The sequence below is a fragment of the Cynoglossus semilaevis genome, chromosome 20 (assembly GCF_000523025.1).
Source record: "Cynoglossus semilaevis isolate Cse_v1.0 chromosome 20, Cse_v1.0, whole genome shotgun sequence".
In the NCBI taxonomy this organism is placed as follows: Eukaryota; Metazoa; Chordata; class Actinopteri; order Pleuronectiformes; family Cynoglossidae; genus Cynoglossus; species Cynoglossus semilaevis.
In genome coordinates this window covers 433,466-443,113 of record NC_024326.1, presented here as the reverse complement: position 1 = coordinate 443,113, position 9,648 = coordinate 433,466, and the positions used below count along the sequence as shown (strand labels likewise).

Sequence of the window (9,648 nt, the reverse complement as noted above, 5' to 3'; positions counted from 1 at the left end):
TCGGTCGTTGCAGCAGCAGGAAGAGGCAGTGTGTGTGTGTGTGTGTGTGTGTGTGTGTCGGTCCTGTCTGGAACAATGAACGGCAACGGTTGAGTGAGCAATTATGCATGAGGTTTTGGTATTCAGAGGCGCAGGAGCAAACCGTCTCGGTTTCGCTGACATTGTTTTCACCGAGCAAAGACAGAACAGCGTGAGTAAACAAAACTGTAAAGTACGGCAACGTGTCAGCCGAGTAGTACTGAGTTCCGAGTCTATTGCTTCTTGCGAACCCGCTAATGTTTTTTTTAAAAAAAAATTCACAGTAATGACCTTATAACCTTTCGGGTAATAGAAAACGAATTACGGGAAAATGCATTGTTTTCTAAATCAGATATTTGAATTCCTGTCGGTGTTTCTATGCTGATGGAAGAAGGTAAAGAAAGTGTATTAAAAAATAAAATCTTGAGCGTCAACGTCACAACAGTTCTCGATTATGGTGAGTAAAAAAATAGAAAAAAACAACCAAGTGAAAGGGAAGAGGAAAGAAGTAACCAAACACGTGGGTCACGATGTTTTCCACACAGACGTCTTCATTCACGGCACGGGTGACTCAGATGAACATGGATCTGTACAGACTGTTTCACCATCGCAGCCACAGCTCCACCGTCAGAGCTCCGTCTCTAATCAAAACCTCGTGTTCTCGGAGCTCCTCGCCGCCTCGCCGAGCCCGCGTGACCGGACCGAAGAACAAAAAAAGTCCAGTCACAAAACACTCGCACTAGCACTAAGACACATCTCACGACAGTCCGACTCCGTTCCTCGATCAGTGTTAGGAACACATTGGCACATACTGCAAATTCTGGTTCTAGAGGTAAAAAAATCGTCCGAGCGCAGCCGGGACGTTGTATATCGTAAAAATGATGCTCGTGTCATTTCAAATCGCTGGATCTTCCAATATAAATATGGCACAAAACATGGCGGTGAGAGGCTGCGTGTTCACAACAGATGACGCCTTTTGACCTTTCAGCAGTCTCAACCCCCAGTCGTCCCCGACCTCACTGTGTGCGCGTGTGCCTGAGCGGCCGTTTTATCCACGGAGCGGTCCCCCAAACGCGGATTCACTTGGCGGTAGAAAGCATGGGCTGCTCCGTGTACCAGTGCGTCCCCGGATCTGGCATGCTACCCCCCAGTGGCAGGGCGATGAACTGCGGACAGGTTCCCCCTCCAGCTCCGACCACGCCCACGCTGATGCCTTGCGGGTAGGGATGGTGGTGAGCGTGATGAGCCATGGCGTCAGTCCGACCGATGTGGATCTCGTCCTCCTCGCCCTCGCCCGTGGTCTTTCGGTAAACGGGGTTGTCGAAGTTCATGCTCTTGGTGGAGTTGGTGCGCCAGTTCCGCCACACCAGATAGACGCCAGTGCAGACCAGGCCGAAAACCACTGTGGCAACGATAGGAACTGCATGTATTTAACACACAGAGGCAGGGAAATGGGAAGGGGGGAGGGGAGGGGGGGCAGTGTTAACAAGGCAGAGCAAGTCCATGGTAATGAAAGGCACAGAGAGGAGAACAGGCATGCAGAGGAACGGAAAGGGCGGGAGGGCTGTAATTCAGAGACGCTGTGTCCTTCAGCCAAAAACAAAACTGCCCTAAAGCCTTCAGGATTTTTTTTCAAACAGCTGTTGGTGATGTAAAAGATATTCGGTGTCACCTTTAGCTCCTGGATTTTTTTTTATTTTTATTTTTCGAAAAATTGACAGGCATTCCAAGCTGTTATCCTACGCATTTTATGATTATATCTAAAATTTCAATCCCTGACTCTTAAGACCGTTGAATATCTTGTGATGATGAAGTCTAGCCGTGTCTACGTTTTTCTTACAGATAACAAATATACATGTTATCAGGTTCTCAATAGTATTTCAATTCGTGAGGTTGTGTATAAGTGTATAAGTATACGTGTGGAACCTGTTAGCATAGGGTTAGCGGTTTGAATCCCAACCTGTATCAATCAAGCATCAACCCCCCCCCACGTCCCCGTCCTGTGTTAACCACAGTAGTGTTTCACACCGAGATTTAATGCAGAGGAAAATCGCCCCCTAGTGGATTTATACTGGTACTGAAGGGGGAAAATCTATTAAAATAACTAGGACAACTGTCCTCAAACTAACTCTATTGTGTTCAGGAAATAATCAAAAAGAAACAGGATGTGTGGCATCAATGCCAGACATGTAGGCGAGGCGTCTCTAATTCTGCCGCTGCAGGGTCGGCGCGGTCACAGTTTTCATAAAAAGAGTGGGCAGAGGCAGCAGGGAGACGACAAGCGGTCTCTGCTACGGCTGGACCAAAAACGTGGACAAAGACGATTCAGGCAACTCACCGATCGGGATCACCACTCCTAACACGGCTACTGTCAGGTTCTCCCCCAGAAGAAAGTTCTCGCCTCCAGCTGGGGAGCAGAGAGAGAAGATTGGTTTATTTCATTTAAATAAAAAGGACACATGAGCATGTGACTGGTGAAGACAATAAGATAAAAGAGCAGTTCATCATGTTTAAATGGCAGCGGTTCACAAAGAGAGGCAAAGAAAGGAAGGAGCAGGAGATGAGGAATGAGTCGGCGTTTGACTACATACGACCTTGACCTTCAGCTCTTCATCTACTCCATCATTATTATCACCAACAGCCCACGCTCACGTACAAACTTCACACTCTGGAGCTGAGAGCTCAAACTGTTTTATCAAGAATTCGCAGCTACACAAAGCTAAAAAATTCAGACGTTTCCCAGACAATAATAGCATTATGATTTAACTGTTAAGATGATCATTTTTGATTATTGGCTTCGAGCAAAACTTAAAAAAATTATTATTTTAACTACGCACAGAGAAATAGCCAAAAAAAGACACTCACAGTGCTGTGAGACACTGCTGTCCCCTGCTGGCGTGGTTGAGACCACGACAGCAGAGGCTGTAGACCGGTAGTCCGATTCCTTTGACTCATTTGATGATGCAGTACGAAGGGCGGAGAGAGAGGTAGCTAGCTCTTCAGTACTGGACGCAGCGGTGGTCAGGTGGAGGACGGCGTCCCCCTCTGATAGTTTCCTCGACGGTGGAAGGGAATTTTCGGCCAAAGTTACACCGCCACCAGGTGTTGGCTCAGCGGGAGGCTTGGATGCGAGTGTCAGGTTGGCCCCAGTGCTTGTCCGTCCGGGCAGGTGCAGGTATATTTCGGAGAGTGCTCTGTTATCTGAGGGGCTTTGAGACACAGGTACTCACAGCCCCCGTTGGCTACACTGCCGAGGTTACAGCTGTCCTGACCTGGAGACAAAATTCACATTACACATTACATGTTGCTCATTTTAAGTAAAAGTCAAAAAGACTCACGACCTTAAAAGTAAATATAACACGGTAGATTTAAATAAATAAAACAGCAGAGGCAAAATGCTGGTAGCTATTCCAATATAACACGGTAGATTTAAATAAATACAACAGCAGAGGCAAAACGCTGGTAGCTATTCCTTACTATGGATTTTTTGTTATTTTTTTAGAGGTCACAACTATATTTTACCGGAGCCGCCAGTTGATAATCATTTGTCTGGAACTTTTCATTAATTAAATCATGTAAATCAAATAAAAAAAACCCAACTGTTAACATTCAGATTTTCATTTAAGACCTGGAGACAAAATTCACATTACACACATTACTGTTATTATTCACATTACTGTTAACATTTAGATTTTCATTTAATTTTTTTATGTCCGACCCCAGAAAAATTCTGGTTCACTGACGAATCCAAAAGCAGTTACATCGAGGGCAACTGGAGTAGGTTTCTTGACGACTTTTCAGCTCTCGTCCAAGAGCCTTTCCCAGTTCTGACCGACTACTGGGAAGTTCTGGTATTTAGCCTCGAGGGTAACACGGGTCGTTCTCTGACAATATAGTCGGTGACCCCCTCCTGTACACTGACGCACAGAAAAGTACAACACGATCGGACATCGTGTTCATGATGTAGAGCTTCAATCAGTCTCTGTCTTGAAACCGAGTTGTAGCCCAGGGTTTGACAGGTGAGCAGATGTAGGGCTCCCCCCGCTGGCTGATCTCTCTACAATACCCCGCTCACATTATTTATTTATGCACCAGGGCAGACGAGGAGCCAAGGAAGAAACATGGAGGTGTAACTCAGCTCAAAGACTCGTCTCACTGTATCAGTGCACTCACCGCGCGGCTGACGCAGCTGGTGGAAGACCACGATGTCGTGTGGGTCGTTGAGGTTTTCCGCCAGCATGTGAACTTCCTGCCCGGTCAGTCGGTTGGCCACGAAAACCGCTGCCCTGTCTCTGTCTGTCCAGTAGATTCGATCCTGAGAAGTAGCAATAAATACAACATGATATGAGAGTAGGCATGTTAGCCGTTGTTTGACGATATTAGCATAATTATGTAATATCTGTACGAATCACTATCAGTGAAAGTGAAAGCCACTAGATGGCAGCATTGCAGCTCATTTTATTCATCTATTTTGATAATCAGGGGATTGTATGCAGATTGCTAGTGTCAGGACCTCATATAGGGGGAGAGGAGCGGGGGGGCACCACTGCCCCAATATCGGTATCGGTTGATATCGGAATCGGAAATTAAGTGTTTGCACAATATCGGCATATCGTATATCAGCTAAAAGTTCATATCGGACATCCCTACATGAAAGTCATTCACGTAGATTCAATTCCAAGTACAGCAACTAATTTCTGCAATAAAATACAATCTTCGTAGAGACTTCGTAGGGAAAAAAAAAGCGGAAGCAAAAACATGATTAAAGTTGAAAAAGAGTTGCCTCTTAAAATGCCTTCATGCTCAGCCGACGGGCAAAACGGGCGACTGAAATAGAAGAACAATAAAATAAAACGAGAGCCGGCGGCTGATAGGACGCCCGGGGACAAATGACCCAAAGAGAAAACTGGAGACTGGAGAAAGAGAAGGAAGAGCTGAGGGTGACACGTCGGAGCCACAGGCTGTGACTGCGTCTCTGACAGTCTGACTCACAAGTCTAAGTTATCGCAGGATAAATCACACGGCAGAGAATTAGGGCAACGGATGTAGCACTAATTTATTATCCGTTGCCAAACAGAGTCTGATTTGTGGTTTGATGAAGAAAAGAGAGGATGGGATTTTGGCGTCAGCTTCAAATTCGACGGGATTGATGCGTGAAGGAGATTAATATGCAGCTTTAGCTGCAACATTGGTTTTTTTAGGGTTTTTTTTTCTCAGAAATGATGAATGTGAGAGTAGGAGGTTCCAGGGGAAAATTTAATCTTCCCTTCTGTTTAAGTGTCTGGCACATCCTGTGTGAATCACTACAGTTTTCCATCTTAAATCACTAACAACGAAAGCCGCAGCTCCCTTGTTGTTAACAATCGGTTTTTGTAACGCAATCCAGACAAGCGATCATCAACTTTATTATTAGCTTCGGATTTCCGACAGCGCTGTGTATCTGCGGCCCAGAATATTCTTTGGTTAAAAAACATAAATAAAAAGCTACATGCTAATGACAGCGAAGGAAGCCTCGCTACATGACTTGGCATGTATCTGTGTGCGTGTGGGCTCGGGCTGAGTCGGTCAAATAAAATTGAGTTGTTGTTGTTGATGTGATGAGTTGAACACAACATCAGCTTATTGGATAACAGAAAGATTGGGTGAGTACACGTGGACATGAAGGTCACCAACCCTGCAGTAACCACAGGCCAGAGAGCAGTGAATCCTGCGAGTCAGCACCTCAGCGCATTCATCATCATCGCTCAGTTTTAGCTGCCTACAGTTTTAGCTCCGGCTGAACCAGTGGAGCAAAAAAATAAAAAAAAGCCCAAGGTTATGCTGTAAACAGCTTTTTTCATTTGGATGAAAGCATGAGGAAAGTAAAAATTTGTAGGTATTTGTTTTATTATTATTTCTTAGTTTATATCTGAAAAAAAAAGAAAGATTTTGGTGCGTCAAATTCAATCACGGTGTCGTAAAAACAAACGCAAATGAACAGATGACAGAGGAGAGGATAATGCAAATACAAAAAGCAAAAATGTAACTCTAGATATTATAAATTAGCATGTAATGCTATTCTTCACGTTCCGAGTAAGAATTTTCATTCGAAACCAACGCCAAACCCCTTTAGTTTTATTTATGTAAATATACTGTGGCATTCCAGACAAATAACAGTTTCATCGTGTTCGGCTAGCGGACTTTGTTTCGCAGTGTTCATTATTGTTTATCCATGATTTCAAATCGGAATTTTTACAATGGCTTTTTAGTGCCAATAGAATTTTTTTAAAGTTTTTAACAAAAATAACATTCGCTGAAAAAAAATTCCATATGTGCCCTGATCCAGAGTGGCCTCTATTGACCAGCAGTGGTACTGTCTTCTAAACTGAATTGATTCTGATTCATCCGGGTCATCGATTTCCAATAGTACCGATTTATATATATTTCTAATGCAACATTTACTTGTACTTTACTTAAGGAACAGAAACACCTCTCCCGTCGCACTCGAGGATGTTGAGGGTTCACGTGAGAGCGTCGGGAGGATGATGATTGTAAACATACCTCAAAAACAGCCAGAGCGTAGGGGTGTCCCAGCGTTTCTGCAGAGGATATGTGTGTCCTGCGATGGGCTCCATTCAGGTCCACACTGGCGATATGATGGAGCTTGGAATCCACCCAGTAAAGACGTCTGTTAGCTACATCTAAGAAACACACACACATATGTACTAGATAATAAAAAAGAATAATAATAATAATAATGAGTCCTTCATTGACTGCTGGGATTGACCCTAGTGCTCGGTAAAGCAGTTGATTATGCTGATTATGATGAATCTCTCACCCAGTGTTATTCCATTGGGCCATTCAATGTTGTTAGCCACCAGCACCTGACGGTCCACACCATTCATTCCAGCCTTCTCTATCTTGGCTCGAGTGCCCCAGTCTGACCAGTACATGAACCTGGAGAAAAAAAGTGAACAATTGGTCTGTCAGTTACTGGTTGTCATGTGGTTCTTATTTTTTAATTAGCAAGATGTAAAATTTAATTAGCATTTATAAGAGAGGGATTATATTGAGAAGAATGAGAATTCTTCCACAATAAGCTTTGAGTAAAAGGCAAAAAAAAAAAAATCTAAAATCTAAAAAAAAAAATTTATGTCAAAAGAACTTATTCTGGTCCACAAAACATTCTTCTCACCCGTGGTGTGGATCCAGCGCTATAGCTCGAGGTTCACTGAGGTCGGTGTTGATAAGGACGCGCCTCTTGGTGCCGTCCACTGAAGCCACCGAGATGGATTTGTCTCCAGAATCTGTCCAGTAGAGGTTGTGTTGGAGCCAGTCCAGAGCCAGGCCCACGGGGGTCTGCAGAGATGAATCCACCAGCGGCACCTGCTGGGAGGGGTCGCTGGCGTCGTGGATGAAAGCACTGCAGGGAAGAATGAAGATATCGAACGATGAAGAAAGAGAAGAGAGCGCGGAGTGGCGCTGACAGCCCCAAGGACTCGATTTCAAACGAACGCCTTCAAATGTTGACCGTGAAGTTTCCCATCGAAATCGTCAATCTTTGTGAAAGTCGATGCACGAGTCGAGCGATATCATGTGACCAAACACGACCAGGAATATCAACGAGTTACAGAATGATGACGCGTGACTGTTTGCGTCAAGTGGTTTCCTCTGCCCCCTGCTGCAGTGTTGAGAGACTGCACAGGGGAGACTGTGTGATGTGTGTGTTGGGGCCTTGATCCAAATGCAGTGCACAGGTTCAGTCAGGGGTTAGCATGCGTGTACGGTGGACTTCTTATCGGAACAGACAGGTTGTCACTAAGGAGTTCGCCGTGGATGGTAATGACTTAGCCTCGGCAGAGGTGTGAGGTGAGGGTCAAACAGCCGTGTTCCCAAACAAGGATTTCAATCTCAGTTTCCCCGAGATACTTTTTTTCTTTTCTCAGCGTCTCTTTCAGAAAGGGAAGAGGATGTGATGATTAGAGTGCACTCCACAGGGATGTGATGGGCTGTGGTTTTATATTGGAAAACATTAGACACGATGGAATGAAATAGCAGCAGGTAATCTAAGTGAAATGACTCAATCTTAGCATCGCTAACTAAACGGAAACCGCATGACGTACGAGAGCAATTCTTTTGCTTACAGCAAAGAACCGTGTGCTGGAATTTTCAGGATTGACTAGGATTGACCATGGAGAGATTAAAAAAAATTCATGGGATGTCTTTCACTCACCTCCTAAAATAAAACAAATCTCAGGAGAGTTGTGAATCAAACGACAGCCAACACAGAACAGAGCTGCACCAGATCAATTTCTTAGTGGTTTCCAAAAAACGTGAGAGAAATTGTCTTAAAATTGCAGGCATGCATTTTGACGCTAAGAACCTGTGGTACGTGCAATGACAAGAAGGGTTCATCTAAGATAATCTGAAATAATCTATTTAAATCTAATCTGACTTAATAATAAATTAATTTACTCTGATCTAATCTAAAATAATCTAATCTGATCTAATCAAACATAATCTAATATAATCTGATCTAATCTAATTTATCCTATTCTGAACTAATGTAATTAAAAATAATCTGATTCAATCTAACCTAATTGAATATAATCTAATGATATTTAACCCTAATCTGATCTAATGTAATCAAAGAAATCACAATAAATCTAATATAATTTAATCTAATCTAATGTCATCAAAAGAAAAAAGAAAAAAAGAAATCCGGTTGAATATAATCTAATATAATCTGACATAATCTGATAGAATCTAATTTAACCTAATCTGATTTAATGTAATTAAAAAAAACTCATTCAATCTAATCTAACTGAATCAAATCAAATCGAATTTAATCTAATCCGATTCTATCTAATCTAATGTAACCCTAATCTGATCTAATGTAATGTAACATAAATTTCATTAAATCTAATCCAATTTAATCTAATCTAATTCAATTTCAATGCTTGGATGATCTATATGAACCCACATACAGTAGACCAAAGGCACACCTCATAGTTAATTAAACTTCAGTGATCACATCCTGTGCCATGATCTAAATAATATTCATCAATAAAGTTGACTATTTTTATCCTCATCGTCATTGGTCTGGAGCCTCGTTCCCATGTTTAGATTTTCCTCCACTCACCTGTAGATTTTGCGATAAAATCGGTCGCACCAGAAAACCCGATTGTTGGCCATGTCCAGGTCCAGAGCCACTGCGTTCTTCTGCGTGGAGACCACCTGACTGTACTCCCTCTTCACCAGGTCGATGCGGCGGATCTCGTGGCGGTTGGTGAACAGCAGGTAAGGACTCTTCCCTTTTAAACACATGGAGAAATATGCATCTCATTGACAAGTCTTTACCACACAAGGCACTTGCTTTACACGAGGCACTTCACAGGAGGAGCCGAGACATACTCTGCTGAGGACCAGTAAAAAAAAAAAAAATCAGTCCTGACAGTTTGGTAATGGGCCAAAAAAGGGGTCAGGCCCGTTTCTCTTTCAGAAAAGTGCTCTCATTGACGAGCTGCCCTTATAGTCCGCGTACAGCGGAGCTAATAGGATATAAATTTAGCCGCAAGTGCAGAGCATAAAAGTCCAGCGTTCAGCCTGTGAAGCTCTTAGTCGGAGGGCCTGAATTAGGAGGAGGTAGGG

General features: G+C 43.3%; 1 protein-coding gene across 1 annotated transcript in view; it reads right to left on the bottom strand.

The window, feature by feature from the left end:
* Window positions 1–290: 290 nt before the first annotated feature.
* Window positions 291–9,648, bottom strand: part of LOC103395832 (low-density lipoprotein receptor-related protein 8) — a 37,320-nt gene continuing 27,962 nt past the window's right edge. Inside the window, exons 10-17 of the mRNA XM_025066124.1 lie at window positions 9,140–9,311; window positions 7,193–7,420; window positions 6,836–6,954; window positions 6,559–6,698; window positions 4,192–4,333; window positions 3,158–3,290; window positions 2,357–2,445; window positions 291–1,420 (exon numbers count right to left, since the gene is read on the bottom strand). Of these exons, the coding sequence (XP_024921892.1) occupies window positions 1,098–1,420; window positions 2,357–2,445; window positions 3,158–3,290; window positions 4,192–4,333; window positions 6,559–6,698; window positions 6,836–6,954; window positions 7,193–7,420; window positions 9,140–9,311 (1,346 nt within the window). The 3' untranslated portion in view covers window positions 291–1,097. The remainder of the gene's footprint in view (window positions 1,421–2,356; window positions 2,446–3,157; window positions 3,291–4,191; window positions 4,334–6,558; window positions 6,699–6,835; window positions 6,955–7,192; window positions 7,421–9,139; window positions 9,312–9,648) is intronic.